Source organism: Gasterosteus aculeatus, chromosome 4 (genome assembly GCF_964276395.1).
Source record: "Gasterosteus aculeatus chromosome 4, fGasAcu3.hap1.1, whole genome shotgun sequence".
NCBI lineage: Eukaryota > Metazoa > Chordata > Actinopteri > Perciformes > Gasterosteidae > Gasterosteus > Gasterosteus aculeatus.
The window spans coordinates 29492968-29511345 of NC_135691.1; the positions used below are offsets into that span (position 1 = coordinate 29492968).

General features: G+C 46.2%; 1 protein-coding gene across 1 annotated transcript; it reads left to right on the top strand.

Annotated features, from left to right (window-relative positions):
* The first annotated feature begins 1419 nt into the window (after positions 1-1419).
* Positions 1420-16014, top strand: gpr37b (G protein-coupled receptor 37b). Its single transcript, XM_040174067.2, has 2 exons — positions 1420-3350; positions 11689-16014. Exons 1-2 carry the CDS (start codon positions 2301-2303, stop codon positions 12502-12504), a joined length of 1866 nt encoding a protein of 621 aa, XP_040030001.2. The 5' UTR covers positions 1420-2300; the 3' UTR covers positions 12505-16014.
* Positions 16015-18378: the final 2364 nt, after the last annotated feature.

Genomic DNA, 18378 nt, shown 5'->3' on the forward strand with positions numbered 1-18378 from the left:
CTTCTTTTATCTCCACCCACACACGCCGACTGGCAAAGTCTCCCCGGACCGCGCACTCAATCGCCGTGATAATTACACGTGGAGCGTTTCCCCCGTGCCTTCCAGCTGATGGAAGTAGTAGCGTGAGTTGCAATGGGTGTGTTGCCAAGGTCAGAGACGACGTAATTTGAGGGATTTAACCTGGGAATCCCGATGGATGTCGAACATGCACCGAGGAGGTTGGCCGGGATGGGAGGGGAGGGAATAAACTGTATCCATAATTAAAAAGTAACCATGCGAAAAGTGAATAACATTCACTCTCCAGCCACACCCTCTGTGTGCATTATTGTACTCACGCAGGCCTCATCCAAACTTTACACAGACAACTTCTTTCTCTTAAATTGAATCCAGGTCAGATGTAGATGAGTGTGTGCCCACCCGCCTGGTTGGAATTGGCTCTAATCAGATATTTGAAGTGGAAGGTCACCGGTTTGATGCCTGCATGTGTTTGGGACAAAACATGCAGGCAAATATGTAAGTATCTGTATGTTTATTCAACCGTATATTTGCATACACGTGCATGAAGTTCCATTTCTAAATAGCATGTTTGCATATGTGTGCGTGTGTGTCCGTGCACGATTGTGCGTTGGTATGTTTGGCCCACGCGGTTCAGACCGTCTGCAGTACGTGGTCTGAAGTGCTGAGAGCACTTAATAATGATGTGCTCATTTCATTTTAGTCTCTTGCATTATTGACGGAGCTAGCGGACATACACGTCCTAATAGGTTGTGTTAGTTTGTGTGTGTATTTAATCACTATTGCCAAATGATTACACTAAATCTGATGAAGGTGGTCTTTGATCTAACAAAGCTGTGGAAGCGTGCTTGAATTCAGTTCTCAAACTATCTGACCAAATCATTAATATTACCATTTAATATTTGAGCCACTTCATAATTGCCTTTACTTTGAACATATTGGCTTAGCCATTACTTTACATGTTAATATGTGCTGAGTACACTGCACAAACGCTCCAAGCAGAATTAAGCCATGCTGTACGTGGACAGTTCGCCTGCTTCCTGCTGTATATTATATATCAAACTGAAAATAAGATACTGAGAGGCCGACACACAGTCCAGTCAAAGTTCCAGTGTAATTCACTTTACAATAATTATCCCTCGACCAACGTGCGAATGTTCCCGCTCGGTGATTCAAACCACTTTTACAAATCTGCAGGTATATAATAGCTCATATAGTCTCCCAATGAAGCGTACAGCCCTCAGGCTACAGGCCTGTCAGAGAGGCCCATATGACCCCATTCAAAACAATCCCAGCTGTTACTCACTGAGGATTATATTCCCATTTGCTTTCAAACTAGGTGTGGGGGGGAGGGGGGGGGTATAAAGTGGCATATGTCTAAAGGTGATGCAATAATAAAGAACATGGGAATATATTTATTGGCACGTCTGTTGGGCGTGGCTGACTTGTTTTGCCGGAGGGGATGGGGATGGGGGGGCTGGAGACGTATCCCGGGGCGGGGGGGGGGGGAGCTGCTGGATGCTCCGTGATGGATGGGGAGTGACAGATCGGGGTTAGCCGCCAGGGGAGTCCATTTTCACGCAGCGCGCGGTCCCTATCCGAGGGAGCAGAGGAGGTGAGGCGCTGGAAGCATGGGAGGAAAGCACGAGGAAAAGAAAGGGAAGCGATCTCCCTCTCTGTCTCTCTCTACTCTCCCGTGCATCGCAACCTAGGAGGGGGGGCGGGGGGCTTTACCCGGACTGCACCGCATTGACGCTGCTGCTTCTGCTTCCAGCCGACCCAACCCACTGAACCAACGCACTGGCTCAGAGAGAGAGAGAGAGAGAGGGGGAGAGAGAGAGACTCTCTTGGCGCTATTACCCACAGCTGGAAACTGGACGAAGTGCGGATTGCGTGCGCGGACATGCAGCAGTATCCTCTCCGCCTCTACTCGCTTCTCCGTTCCTCTCTGGGTCGGGACTCGGATTCGCCGTCCTGCTCGGTGATGTCAAGAAGACTTTGGAGACGGGAGTGACCGCTGGGAGCGAGGCGGCGATTTGCGCTCCTTTCTTTTTCTTTCTTTCGTTTTGGTGATTATTGCGTAAACGCGAGCCGAGGCTCTAGGATATAACTTGCAAGTTCCGCGGAGCTCAACGAACGAATGAAGATGTTTCCTTGGAGCAGTGTTTTCAACATGGGTGTTGACTGAACGTAGGAGGACCCCCCCCCCTCCCACCCCGCGCTGCCACAGAGGTACGAAGATGCGCTGTTGAGGATCAAATCTGCGCTCGACTCATTCCTGGACCATGCAGATTCTGCCGCCTCGGGCGTTATTTTTGTTATTAGCCCAAGCACACTTATTAGTATCCCTAAGAAACAATGGAGAAGTACGAACCAAAGAGGACAGCAACCCCGGCGCGCACTCTGCGAGGACTTTCCACGGGTCGCCACGGGAGAGCCGCCCAAGCCGCGTCAAGCCCTGGGATCGCGCGCTCTCGCCGGGGTACGCCACAGGTGCGTCCTCGTCGGAGCTGCAGGCGCGACGGGCGTTCGCGCGGGGGCCCCTGAACTCCACGCACCCCTGGAAGCGGGTGGTTGCTGCGGAAACGAGGCGAATTGGACACAGCAAGCGCGACTCCAGCAGGACGGGGACACCCGTGGAGGATCCCAACGCGACGCGCCACCACAATAAAAGGATGAAGTTGAATGGCGCTCTTAGTGGTACGGGGACGCCAGCAGGTGGACACTACAATGCGGCTAAGCCCTCCTCAATGGCCCGGGGAGACGCAGGGGGGGGACCCGAGGAGGGCGACAGACACAAGAGGGGCACAAAAGACGAGCAAAAGAAAGCCCCCCGGAGGGGGAGAAACCGGCTGAACAAAAGCTCCGGGGTTTTGGCTCAGCCTCACTCGTCGCCGTGGGAACCCATCCCCAAGCCGGCGGCCCTCACTTCCACCGACCTGCCCTTTGACCTCTTCACCAGGAGGGCCGAGTCCTTCACATTAAGGGAGGAGAACCCCTGGGACGCCACGCCGATCACCCCTCCCAGCTCGCAGGATTTCGGGGACGAGATCAAGAACCCCTTTTACCCGGTGACGAGCGAGACTTACGGCGCGTACGCCATCACGTGCGTCTCCGGGGTTATCTTCCTGGTTGGCATAGCCGGCAACGTTGCCATCTTGTGCATCGTGTGCCAGAACTATTACATGAAGAGCATCTCCAACTCACTGCTGGCCAATTTGGCTGTGTGGGACTTTGTGCTCATCTTCTTCTGCCTGCCCATGGTGGTCTTTCATGAACTGACAAAGTCCTGGCTGCTGGGGGAGTTCACCTGCAAAGTGGTGCCCTATGTGGAGGTAAATGTTATCCGTCCCCTTAATAGCACAGATGATTAACCCACCGTTTGCACGTCATTAAATGGACGTAAATGGTTGAGTTTCGGGTTGTTTTAGGCATTGAAATGGGCAGAAAGAAAACAGGTGCGGCTATAGGACGTCACCTCAGCCAATAACAAGGAGACTCTGTCACTTGTTGTGCAACCTGCTGGGAACACAGAGCCTCACCTAGACAACACACTATCTCCGCTCCGGGCTGCACAAAAACACTCGTCTCCTGTTGCTTTCACTGTATATACGGTTGATAAAACGTGTTGTCGGGTAAACCACATCACTGCCCTCACACACACAAACACACTCTGTCTCCCTCCTCGTCCTGTTTTTATGTTGTTGGTCCACCTCGTGAGCAATCGATCGGTTGCTAGATTGTTTTTCTTACACCATGTTGATACCTTTCCCTCACTGTCATCACACCAGTGTCAGATTCACCAGCAAGGTACCTTTGTATGTCCTTTGTATAAAACCTGGGGTTTCCAGCTCATGGGTATCTGACTGTAAGCTGGTGTTCAAATGTCCCAAACAGGCTGAAGAAAGAGATTTTCAAAAAGGTTTTAGGGTTTTTTTTCGGGGAGGGGAGGGCGGTTAACCTGAATTAAACATCTAACCCAATTGGAAGCAGTGAAGTTACAGTATGGGTGGCATCATGAGTGAGTGAGCTGTGAGCTGTGCGGTGCAGCAAAAAGAGGACAGCAAATGTAATCAAACTGAGAAGGCTGGATGTCGAGAGGAGAGAGACGGCTTCCATTGCCAGGCAGTGAACCGGGACAGGTGACGCCCTCCGGGGACCACATAGGGAGGGCTGTCACATCATGAAGTGATAATGGGAGCAAGGGGGCCATGTTATCACCTTCAGATCAGATCCAAAAAAGGTCCGTACCTGATTCATTTAGAAATGTTTGGATTTTATATGTTTCACAAAATAGGAAGCTACCACTTAACACTTAGTGCAGTGGATACTTTATATAATTAGCTGAGTGCATACGGCGTGTTATAATATGTTATTGCATATGAGCTGCTTATAGTATTCAATAACTTACTAACACTGCAGTGGCCATTCTTAATGCAGGGTTTTCGGGGAGGGTTGCTATTCACTTTTCTCCGTACATTTATAACTACATGTGCATATGTGAATATCTATCAGGACGTGTGCACTGGGGCCTGCCTGCTTTCGACGCGTGTGCGTGTGTGTGTGTGTGTGTGTGTTCAGGCATGTGTCAAAACAGGCCGTGAGTAATGCAGCCTGGGGTTTACTCTCTCCCTGTGGAACATTCAAAGAAACACACACACTTGCACAGACAATGTCACCCAGCGGAGTGACTTTATTTTTCACTTAACCCAAATTCAGCCATGGTGAATATCGTCATTTGGCCCGAAATGAAGACACACATGCTTGGATGTGCACGGCGCACTCTTGACACAAACATGGGACCCAACTTCATGTGTCCATGCATGCATAATCAGCAGATGACATAGATAATGCATCACCGTCCCCTTGTGCTGCCTCCAGTAACCCTTGGTTTATTCAGTGTTTAATAGAGCATGGAATCACCCAAACCTAAAAGGATTAAGCAATTATAGGTGTGTGATGTGAGAAAAGCCGACAGGAAAATGGTAAGAATGCTTCACAAAATAAAAGATGTGCGTTACAGCCGGTCCGCGTTATCTCCGATACGCTCAGCGTCCCTGCAGACGACCTCTTGAAGCAGCGATGCACAGAGCAGCAGATTCAGTCAAAGCTAATGGGCAATAATTGCCTTTTTTTTTGCACCTGACAGTTGATTAGAATAGAACTTGAAAGTAGGCTAAAGTAACAAACAAACATTGCAGTAAGCATTTTATAAGCCAGAGGGGGAACGAGTCATTTGTCAAGGTTCATTCAGAGCTGCGCTGCTGTAACGCAGCGAATTTTTGTCTCATTACCCTAAATAAAGACGCGCTTATGAATGACTATGCGCAAAAGCATATACGGAACGGTGCGCTTTTTATCGTAGTATAAATTATGCAATGCATTTTTTTTAATAAAACATCGATCTTCAATGCCGGATGTCTACAGGTTGAGTTTATCATGGCATAAAAACCCAGGTGTTGAAAAGAACAGAAAATACATAAACACTCAAATCTGGTTCCTGAAAGCATCCATGTATACAGTACATGTCAATGTACCTCTTAAAGGTATATGTAATATGTAATACTTATATGTAATACATAATGCAATATGGAGGATTAAATAGCTTTTTCGTCAGATTTGTAACCCCCTACTTGTATGGCTATCATGCATGTCTCTATTATTAATCACTAAAGCCATCAGCAGACGTCTGTATTCACAGCACCTTCTTTTTTTTTTTTCAAAATCTGATTAACGGCTAATTGCAAATCTCCATTATGGGACATAAATCTACTCTACAGACACAATGTCTCCTTAGTGGTTTATTGGTGATTCCACTCATGGTCCAACCACATTACAGTAATGCAATAAAGTGTGAAGAACAACGGCTTTGCCCATTGATTGTATGTACGCAACATTTTCTGTCCCCGAAAAAAACCTTTTCTTTTGAGTTTATTATTCTCCGTAAAACATTACCGTAACTGGTAAATCTTTTTTTTTTTTTTAACCTCATACATCTAGCTCACTGTGCTATTCAATGCCCTCTTTTAACTGTTGGCTGACTGACCAGAGAGAAAGAAACAAACCGTTGAAGCAGAGACTGGCAGTGGCTGAGGGAAGAGTGAGAGAGAGAGAGAGAGATTGTGAAAAGGAAAAGAGAGAGAGGGCCGCATGGAGCCACACGGAGCCGGGGGTAGACCCATTGAAATGGTTGGTAGTGGCAGGACATACATCAACTTGACACAATCGCTGTTCCAACACACACACACACACACACACACACACACACACACACATTGAGGCTTGTAATCAGAAATACAAATGTGTTGTTCCCGCGTGGTTGTGTAACATCCAGGATTACACGACCACGTCGGCACGAGAACCAACGTCTAGACGCTCTTTTCTTTCTGGTGGTCCCAACACAACTGCTCTCACAATCACTGAGTTTTCAGCCTCCATCTTCTACCAAGAAAAGTAGCCTGTGCACAAACACACACAAAGTCAGTCTTGTGCGCTGCCCCTCCAGATGGGTGGGATGCCCTTCTCTCTACTCAACACTGCCCCCCCGTATCTCTCTCTCTCTCTCGCTCTGCATCAGCTATTTGTGATTAGAAACAAGTCCTCGGGGGAAGACCCACTCACACACACTTACATATGGTACGGCCGTATTTTGGCACACGCACATTTGTGGTAAAACGCTGAATACACACACATAAAGTGCACAAACACGCGCTGTGTCACCCCCCCTTTCCACCCGCGTTCCTCAGCGGGTCTATTAGACACGCGAATGATAGTTAATTGGAAGCTATGTAAATGTCTCAGGCTATATAATTAGGGTCTCTACATAATGCATGATGGTGAGTGCATTCAGTCAGCTTTTTGTCCGAGGATGAGTAGCTGGTTGGTTTTTAGCGATGAGACAAGGCCGCACATCAGCATGGAGCAAAGATTATACCTGCGGTTGGATGCGATTAACCAAATTGGTAATTACCCGAGTAAATATGAAATATTCATTGGTTGATTTTTAATTAGGTGTGTTGGTGAAATAAGTGTGGACTTTGTTTCAGATTCAGATCGACACGCAACAGGCCGCTAGCCAACCTTAATAGAATACACTAGAAGGAAGAGATGGCGTTTAAGGGATCAGGAATACAGAGCTGGACTTTTTCAGCAGCTAATCTACAAGGGGAGCAGGATGAATCTTTAAAATGCTTCCTGGGGAAATCTGCCACAGGTCAGGATATCATTGGAATGGAAGAGAAGAGACGTGTACAAAATAAACTCCCTCACACTCTGAAAGACTTTGAAAGGCAGTCAGACACAGCATAGAGTTGAACACTCTAATGGATGGTTGCCATTAAATTAATTGAAGAGTGATGAATTGTGAGTTCTCTCCCTGCTTATTTGTGAATTCTGCGGATCTCAGTTCCGGGCTGGCAGAGATTGTTCCCTTTGTTCATGGAACAGAAAATGAGTCAATTGATTGTAATTTTGTCCTTTTCTTGAGGAACACTTAAATTTAGCGCAAGGTCCCTTGTGGAGCTTTCAATCACATCACACAATCGCCCCAACTGGGAGGTTGCCAGGCAACAAGACTCTAGCTAAGCTAACGGGTCAAACTTCAAATTCACCGTCCAGACGCAAATAGGCAACATTTCTTTGTGCAAAGCTTAGGGCCTGCAAGCGGAATTTGTGTTGAGGATGTCTTTGTCAGGTTAAAACACAATGCAATAGAGTACAGTACAATGCAACGCACACTGTAAGAAGGAGAGGGATGGGATTTCAAAGTTGCTGTTGTAACATCATCCCAGAAAAGTGGTTTTCAGCCCTCGAGGAAAGCTTAAACCGCGTGTCTGTCTTCCATAATCCCAGACTGACACTCACTCATACGTATCGCACTAGTACGTGTAAGCACACACCCGCGATGATATTTGAATAAGCCTGCTTAAATGTGGACGGGAACACACACACACACACACACACCTACCCATAACGTGCACACTCGTATATCAGTTTCCTGTCTCTTCCCGACACACCACCCAGCTGTTAGACGTATGGCGGCTGTCAGCAGCGGGGTCTCTCTGGTTAGAGTTATGGTCTGCTGGAGCCTGCTGTGGGTCACACACTCAGCCTGGAAGTAGGACCTTTGTCTCCACGCCTCCTTGTTATATGACTGAGATGAGTGTTGGTTGTTTTTGTGTGTCTCCACATTAGCCATTCATCACCTGACAACACCTGTTACCCCTGACTGGGGTTGAATAATCACAGTGTGGCTCCACAGGCTCCACCAGTGCTTGTTAAAAGCCAATTAATAACACAAGGTCTTTGTGCCACCAGCTCACTGGACCTATACTCGGAAAGTTAATGGGCCGTTATTAAAAACGGCAGCAGGAGAAATGTCTCGTAACCCGCAGTGCAGATAGACGGCCAGACATGTGTGATGGACGAAAAGCTTTTTATCTTCTTTTTTTCCCCCCTTTAAGTCCAAGGTTGAGAAAAGAATATATGACGTCAACTAGAAAAACGGTACTTCGCAAGCAATTATGATTATTCTATTTTGAGGTTATTAAAAAAATAGTGGTAATGACATTACAATTTCCAGATAATTGACAAAACTGTGTAGTAAAGGCATACTTCCACATTATGCTAAATGTCTGCTGTGTTTCTGAGTATTATGAGAGGATCTATAGCCTACCACTGTAAACTCTGTAAAGCTACAGGAAGCAGTTAGCTTAGCTTAGCAAATAGACTGGAAAACGCAAATAGCCGGCTACGTCAGAACGAGAACAATTGTACAAAAACACATAACACCTCAATGAGGAAATTAAACGTGCCCTGATAATAAGCTACTGCTAAGCTAAGGTCCCTTTTGTTTAGTTTACAAACACGAGAGGTATCTTCTGCTCCAACTTCTAAAACTGTCATATTTCCTAAAATTGCATTGTAGAAATCTCTGTAAAAAATAATAAAAAATGCGATTAACATTCTCACTGTCAAATCAGACTTGTGTCTCACTCACATGTTCCCTCGCTCTGCTCTTTCCTTATCCAATCCGCTGTCCCTTTCCCTTTCCCTAATTTGCATCACCCCGTTCCACAAACACAACGTCAGCCCCCTAGCAGGCCTGACTCCTGGACTCTCTCTCTCTCATCTCCCCTTCTCCTACAAAGTTCTGCTTGTTCCTCCTGCCCTCGCGCTCTGCCACAACACGTTGATCAAAGCTGGGTTTCCGGGTCCTCCCCGACAGCCTTTAAAACCGATCCAGCGCAGTTGTTGCATGCATGAAATATTCACTATGTGCAAAGCACCGTTCTGTGCGTACTGGATGGGCATGTGTGTGTGAGTGTGTGTTCCATTGAAGCCACCATATGAGAACACAGGTGTGCAGGTTCATAGCGGAAGAAGTGGGTCACAAGTGGAGCTCAATGTGATGCCTAATTAACTATTAACTGAGACTCATGTCCGAGGGATGCAATGCAGAGGAGATTCAAGACTGTTGTTTTTTTACCAGATTTTAGAACCAGGTGTCAAAGACACCTCATTGTTCTCTGTTACATCACAAAAAACAGGCAGTTTTGTGTTAGCTGTAGCGTGGAATGGAAAGGTTTCCCCACCAACGGAAGTGTCACGATAATGAAGCGAGAAGAATTGCAGTGCGTTTGTTACATCGGCATGTTTGTGTTTTATTCATGGTGGAGACGAGGTGATGCTGTCGAAATCCTGTTTAAAACTCGAGCGCAACAACGGCCCCAGACTGACATTAAACCCAATTTGATGGGACTTTTCTCGTTTTCTTTCGGACACGGTACCAGCAGTTTAAGAAGGGCAATTTGAAACGTTATGGCGTAAAACAATTCCCTGCTAACAACGTGTCAAAGAGGGATCTGATGAAGTGTGTTTATCGCAATACCTACATGCATTCATTTTATCATGAACGTGTGATTGAACCAGAAGTAGGCTGTAACAAGCCCACTGGTTTTCAAACATGGGTAACCAAGTGGAAGACGGCAATATCTGCAAAGTGCCCTGAAAATGTTCACTCCTGCCCAAATCCAATTAGTGTGAGTAAACCACTCATATAAATGTGCGTGGCTTAAATTTTACCAAGTTGCTCCGAATAAACATGTATCACTTATAAAGATAATGATTAATAGTTGTTCTTGCCTTGGCAGGATTTCCAAACCGATAACTGCAATGACAGTTACAAGATTGTTGCGTAATGACACGTAACACACACAATAACAACAGCTACTGTGCATAGTGCCGAACCACGTTACTGGTTTATCTACCCCACTTACCCCTCGCTGTTTCCTTCATTAGTCTGCTTAGGCAGCCATGTGTGTCAGAGGGTCATTCTGTCTGCCCGTGTGTGTGTGTGTGTGTGAGGCCTAGATACACAGAACATCCTGCAGTGTGTACATTTATATCTGTCCACAAAGTATGTGTTTGGAGCACTAAAGCCATGGCTCACTGGGGCCATCTGGGAAGCTGGCTGTTACAATTAAGTTTGATATAAATTGAGAAAAGGATGGATGAGGGGGGGGCAAAGGGTGGGGAGCTGCAGGAAAAAAAAAGGAGAGATAAGTGAGAGTCCGAGGGAGAAAGGGTAACCAAGCAGGACAGAGGATGGAACGGGTAAGTGGCTGCAAGATCGTTTAAAAAAAGAAAACAGGTTTACCCAGGAACACTCACACACACACACACACACACACACACACCATCTGCAGAGAAATGTTATGCACAAAATGACTGGTAATCCAACGGATGCTTTCTGGAGGCTGAGAAATTGTGTGAGCTCACTCACAATTTGCAGAGTTACATGGACAACGTGGAGGCAATTAGTTTAATAACACGAAGGTTTTGTGGGGAAACATTAGAGAGACAAAAGTGGAACGTTTAGTGCATTAATTAGTGGCACTCACAGAACAGGAGGTGTGAAAATACTCGGGCCAGTGATCCAACCCGTCACTCGCCCGCTTTCTGTCTTTTCTCCCGCCTCCCCAGACACATTCAGCACCACCGCCTTAATAGCAGCTTACAGCCTGCCATTGTGCTTCTGTTGCTCCACTGCTTGTAATTACACCATTGTGAGGTACAGCCCGAAAAAAGGCCGGCGCCGCTCCTGTGCGCCCTGCCGTTTTATTACGCGGTGTTGGGTGACAACTCGCCTAAAGGGCTTTTCTTTGTGTTTCAATGCATAGGAATCTACTTGTTTGCTTCACCGGCAGCCCTCTCTTAAGTTTCTGCAAGACAGTCAGACATTTCTTCACATGGGAGATCATTTCGGTTCAAGTTCCTTGAAATGATTGTATTAATTATAGACCGGTGACCTGACAACCTTGACAAGCTCATCAGTTGAAGTGCTTACAGTCGGGCTTATTTTTGGGAGCAAATCTTTGTTGAGCAAAGTAGTTATAATAAAGATAATAAATAATACAGGAATGGCAAATAAAAAACAGGCATTAATAAGAAAGTCTAGGTAAATTGATGAAAGCATAAAATATCCACTATTTCTAATATGCAACCATAGTTAGAAGATTAGCTGGATGACTTTGCTCTCTAATGTTCTGTGCTGTTTCATGCATAGAGTTCAAGATACAAACGGCATTCTTTAGGCACAAAGATTGAAGCAAAGTAGAGCCTCTCCAAGAGACTAAAGTTTATATAATGTTCATCTCTGTCTGTACCCCTCAGGTGGCCTCTCTCGGCGTAACCACCTTCACTCTGTGCGCTCTGTGCATCGACCGCTTCCGCGCGGCCACCAACGTCCAAATGTACTACGAGATGATCGAAAACTGCACCTCCACCACCGCCAAGCTGGCCGTCATCTGGATCGGCGCGCTCCTGTTGGCCCTGCCGGAGCTCCTCATCAGGCAGCTGGTGGTGGAGGAGACGGGCATGCCGGACGAGCCTCCCGTGGAACGCTGCATCATCCGCATATCCACCTCGCTCCCTGACATGCTCTACGTGCTGGGCTTGACCTACGAGGGCGCCCGGCTGTGGTGGTGCTTCGGCTGCTACTTCTGCCTCCCCACCCTCTTCACCATCGGATGCTCCCTGGTGACGGCGCGCAAGATCCGCCGCGCCGAGCAGTCCAGCGTGCGCAGCAACAAGAAGCAGATCCGCCTGGAGAGCCAGATGAACTGCACGGTGGTGGCGCTGGCCATCGTCTACGGCGCGTGCGTGGTGCCCGAGAACATCTGCAACATAGTCTCGGCCTACATGGCGGCGGGCGTTCCCGAGCACACCATGTCCGTCCTCCACCTCCTCTCCCAGCTGCTGCTGTTCTGCCGGGCCGCCGTGACGCCGGCGCTGCTGCTCCTGCTGTGTCGCCCGCTGGGCAGGGCCTTCCTGGACTGCTGCTGCTGCTGCTGCTGCAACCACGCGCCGTCCTCGGCCACGGCCAGCGACGACAACGAGCACGAGTGCACCACCGAGCTGGAGCTGTCGCCGTTCAGCACCATCCGGCGGGAGCTGAGCAACTACACGCCGGCCGGCTCCAACTGCTGAGCGAGAGAGGTTCCTCGCCCCCCCCCTCCCACCCCCACGGAGGGAGGATTTGGGAGAGATTTGCCTTACCTGGTGTGGTCACGTTTTGGTGTGGTGGAGTCCGTGGAGGAAGTGGGACACTGGATGGATCAAATTCAGCCCGGTGTCCCTCATCCAGAACTTTTATTCCCTTCAATGATTCTGTACACTTACAGTACCTCTGTGTGTAACCCAGGGTATCTAACAAAGAGCAAACTCTTCTTTCACTCGTGCCCTGATGTGCTCCCTAAAACAGGCTCGGTACATGTTTTTAGAAATCCTGCCTGAAACCTTTAAAACTTACAAACCTCCCTGCTGTAGACCTTATATGCCTAAATACCATTGGACAGTTGGGACGGCCTCCCTGCCCTTCTCATGTCTCGATCCTCTCAAGACGTTGAATTCTTTAGATTACGTAGTAACGATTTTCCGCTGTCCTCGTGCTATAGTTGGCAGGTAAAGGTAATACTATTTATTTCTGTACAATAAATATATGGACGTGATTGTGCAGAATATGTCCCAACATTATCTGTTGAAACTAACAGAGTGGTTCAAGACATCATGTAGATTTGGCCTACATAAATAATACAGATGTATCCGAAGGGGAAGTATAATAAATGCCAAATCACCTTCGAAATGTGTCACTGTTGAAATGATGGGAACCTTGCAAAATAACTTAAATACAGAACCCAGCTGTACTTGTGTGCTAAAACAACGTATAGAAATACTGGGCTCAGTTTACTGACTACAGCCGCTGCAGTTGTACAGTTCATGTAATGCTGCACACATGGGAACCAGACTGACAATAATTGAACTATAGCGCAGACGGCCTCTGCAGTAACGACAGTTTGCAAGAGGAAAACAGAGAGGATGCGTGAATCCAAATGTACACACTTACACTGTATGTTGTAAAGTATCCAGGACTCAAACGTAACTGGGCTGGTCTCAGCGATAAACACGGACATGGGCAGAATTCAGAGGTTGGAAAGGACTATATTAAATTAAATGAGGGGTGAAAGGAGTGGAATGCAATCAAATGAAAACACCGTAGATTAAGTTGAATGAAGAGAATACAGTGGAAATGCAATGGAGCGTAACACCTTGGAATCTGATTGAAAGTGACGGACTCAGCCTGGACTGAAAATAAATCTGCACTATACTGTTGTATCATGTCACGCCTTACACGTTAGGCTGTATATATACACACTGTACAATTTCTCCGGTGCTCTTATGATGAATGCGCTGTAAACAACAAATCCATCTGTTCCACTTAGATTCTCAAGTAATTGAGCTGCACGCCATTTCTTTTTTTTGTCAAGAAGACGGATAGCAGTTGTGTGTGTGAACAATGGTGGTGTAAAAGAACAAAAATCAATATTAAGTTCAACATAGCTGCCATAAAGACAGTTTGGAGAGATTGCCTGAATCAAGTGTAAATACGGCCTTTATTAATAGGAATGTAACACTTCATTTTAGAGTACAGTAATTAACAGGTCCTGAGAAATGAAAAGATAGAGACCTAAATGATCACTGGTAGTTATTTATGAAACGCAGATTATTAACTTGCATCATCAATCCTAACTAGGTATTTCTGGCATAATTTAAATCATTGTCACAGCAAAGTGCCAATGAAGCATTGTAACAACTGCTGGACTTTAATTGAAGGGAATTGTGTTTTTTTAAACCAATGATGACTTTAACGTTTATAGTAAATACAAAGTAGCTTTTCCCTTTTCAAGTTATTTACTCTCATCTCCTGTAATAACTGTAAAATAAGTGCTACCTCAAGTGTGTCAATTATCTCGACGGCAAGACAACAATTGACTGTTTGCTAAAACCCTCCAAATAGTTCTCCTTAATTATCCATCACAGAGAGGCAGCCAGTCGTTTGAGCCTGTCTTTTAGCACATGTATTTAGAGGTCAACAAAGTCAGCCGGAGAACAGTGCTTTCAATGGACTCACACTTGAAATGGCCGTTCAGTTAGCTCGCTAGTGACGGCTGACAAAATCCCCGTAAATCCCAATTAGTTATTTCATCCGGCAAAATTGCCAGTCGCCAGCAAAGCCACTTTTGTCTGAAGTCAAGGACAACAGCAACTTTAGGCGGTACAGTAATTCTGTCGCCATTATTTGCAGGTTTCAGTTTCACAGTGACCTCACGGGGGCGGGGCTTGACGACTGGTCAGTTTTACAGTGTTTTACCATTTTTTTTAACCTCTAAAACCCTTTTGCAGTTTCAATACTTGAGTTTTTAAGGAGAACCAATGAAATGTTATTCCCAGTGTATAAATTTACAAGTGTGTTGTACTGTTACTCTCTTTTCTTAATTCTACCGGTCAGACTTGGGTCAAAACAAGGTTCAGCCCACTATCACATCTAAATACGGGTCAGGTAATTAAAGTCATGCTAATAACGGAACTGCGCGACCATTTAATAAGAAATTAAGCTTAAAAAGCCTTAATTTGGCTTGTTTAACGTCAGAAAAAAGTCAAATTTCTTTAAATATTTGTGGCTAACTTGAAAAAGTAGCGCCCTTTGTAATGACCCAGGTGTGAAGTTCATGGTAAACTGTAAATTGCGACGAATCTTTTGCATACGATTCTGCACTGCCAAAAACCTAATCTCTGTCTTGTCTCTTGTGCTCTTGTGGTAGTAGCACACTATCTCTGGGTGTCTCTCTCAGCGTGGAGGTCAGTTTGCCCTTGGCACCATCGGGAAGAGGAGTTTTTACAAAAAAAGAAAAATATTAAATCAGGTTCGGCAGCACCAAGGGACAGTCGCACTAAAAATACACGGAGATATGAAGAACGGTGGGTAAAGGGTGCTTCGTGCTTCAGCTGGAAGCAGCAACCCTTTAGCTTTAATGAACTACAGATTACGAGCTCGGAGAGATTCAGATGGCTGAAGCCTCTGGTCAGCGACTGCCTTTGGTTCTTCCAGTTAAAAAGGAAGAAATGGGCAGAAACAAAGCACCACACCCCGCAGCCGGTTTGACAACTTTTAATTACCAACGCTATCAGGTTATTGTGGGCCGTCCAGAGATCTCCCCTGCACCAGCTTAAAACAGTTTTTGGGGGGTATTTAGTTCAGTGATCTTATGTTTTTGATATCCTACTACTGTTTTTTGGGGGAGGGGGGGGGGTTTGAAGTGTAAACTGACCTCCGGGAAACGCATTCTCCTTCCCTGCTTTAGTTTTCCGGGAGTAGCTCATTCTAAATGGCTCAGTGTGTAGTAACGTAGTTCAAACTATTGATGAAGTGATCCTTGTAAATCAGTCAGTGGGACGTTTGTTCTGAATGTTGTGAGTTTCCTCTTCACTCTGAGCAAATTGTGTCTGTATTTGATACCTAAAAATGTTAAGCACACAGCCACTATTGTCTCTAGGTCTAGTCACTGGTTTCTAAATAGCTTTTTATATAGCCAAAAAACTGTCCCTTTGTTTATCAAAGAACTTTATCTTGAAAACTGTATATTAAAATCCTAAATGTACTATTATTGTTATGTTGGTTTATTTTGTGCAAAGGAAAGTTGAGTTCCATCATCTTTAATGTTATAATCTCCTAAAAAATATTCAAGGCAAAGACAATATCCAGACTCCTGCCTCTACAACAAAGCTAAACTGATTACGCAGCGGCTAACAAATGTTGACTTCTTTTTTCCAGTGTGATCCGAGATCCGATCCTGCAATACGCATAATGTAAATATTCTGTAGAAAGATCTCTACTCAATTGGTCTAAGTGAAGAAAGAAATATTAGTCACTACGAACGAGTTGTGCCGTTTCATGGTGCAATAGGTGCACTTTGAACATTCCCGACTTTATTTATATAAATAAGTTATTTTTAAATCTCAACTAAATGACATGGAAATGTTTCTATTGAAACGTGAAACTCTAAACCAGTTCCTCCTTGGGTATAAGTCTCCGTGTGTGTCCTTGTGGCCCGGTTTCTTTAAGATCCTCCGACATACTGCCGTACGTACAGCCTTCCTCTTCATACAACAGAGAACTCTCTAAAATATTCATCAGCAATGTATCACCCTGCTCTGTTCTCCCAACACATCCTACACACCCTCTCCTCTCCCTCGCCTTTTCTTTATTTGTTGCATCCAAGGAGTTATGCAACGATGACGACAGCGGCCATCGTCCTGGCTCTGCTCGAGATAAAAGACGCAGACCAGCACTGTTTATGCCTCCTGTGTGATTAGCTGTCGCGTTGGAACACTGAACAGATGCCAGAGAGCTTCCAGCGACCCCCAAAGGCGTAGCTCTCCCCTCCAGACAACCCCCGCCCCTCCCGCCCACTGCTCTGAGGAGGAGGTTTTCTTACCGAGTCTCACGGTAAGGCGGAGGAGTGACGGGTTGAAGAGGTGCAGGGATGATCAAGAAAGAAACACAGGGGGAGATGTTGCAGAATTTGTATGTGAAAAATAAAAATGTTGCGCCATTTGAAAGAAAGAAAGATTCATTCAATCATCCTCGCGGATGTGAAGGCAACATTTTTCAAACCAGCTCAAATGCTGTTGTACTCGAAGATGAACTTGGTTCATCTTCTTTAGCACAGAGGGAAGCATCCAAATGCAGCACAGACAGTAGGAGGAAGCAGATGAAACGGATGTTTTATTGGAGCACGGCCATAAGATGACAGGCATCAACCGCCCGAGCTTCAGAAGACGGCACAGCGACCCGATAACGAGCACACAAACCACCACGTGGTGCCACAGGTTACGAACGGACCACGGACAAAGGAACCGGGTTGCTATTTGTAGGAGCTGGATCTAATCGGCGTGAACGGGGGAAGCAGCTGGGGGGGATTGAGAGCAGATGCAGGTGAGGAGGAGGCGGGCCCAGCGGATGAGGAAAGTGAAGTCAGGTGTGTGGACGGAAGTGAAAAGGTGATATAAGTGCACAGGGACTGCGGCTGGAGAGAGAAAGAAACGTGAGACAGACAGACAGACAGACGCTATCCAGTGATGCATCGCTCAGACAGCGAGAAGCCCAATTATGAGAGGAAACGTTGACTTTGAAATGCATCACAGATCGAGCTGTCTGCTCTCTTCCATATCTCCTCCCTGCTGTCACAAGAGGAGCATTGTGTTTGTGTGTGCCTCTAAATTGAACGTGTGTGCGTGTGTGTGCGCATGTGTTACAGGGGATCTAGCTCCACAAAAAGCTGACAGGCGATGTGCCACTCATTTTAATTTCCCCAAAACAGTTGGCTCCCTTACACAGGCACGTGCGTATATTTTGCGTGTGTGTGTGTGTGTGTGTGTCATTATGCCATTGTCTTGTCCCCTGTCCCACAACTCTGCTTCTCTGAGCAGTCTTTTCATTATCAAGCTGAAAAAGTTCTGATCCAGCTCAGTGCATCAAAAGCAATTAGACTGGTGCTGAGTAATAACAGGCTGGAAGAACAAAATGCCTCTCGGTGTTGGTGACAACATATATTTATGGAAGTCTTCAATCCCACTGAGCCTTCCTATATAGTTTGTGTATTTGTTCGTTCTCTCCATCGAGGGAAAAGTACTTTAAGACTATGCTGTTCTGAGATTCTTCTTCTCGCTGTTGTCCAGACACACTCCCACCTTTTCGGTCTTTTTCCAAGTGTAACTGGGCATTCGTTAAAGCAACGAGTCGAAGCCAAGCAATCCGGCTGGGCTAAGGTTTTTCTGGCAGTGCTTTATGAACGGTTGCTAGGTAACGAGCGACTTGAGTTACCAACTTTCTAACTTTCTCCTATTTTCCTTTATCAGTTGTGTATCTTGGCCTCGAAACAGGCTGGGCCATTCAGGAGCTTTGCATCGGTTATTCCTGTATGAGAGCAACGACGGCGTTGGGTTGCAAATCAAGGTTACATC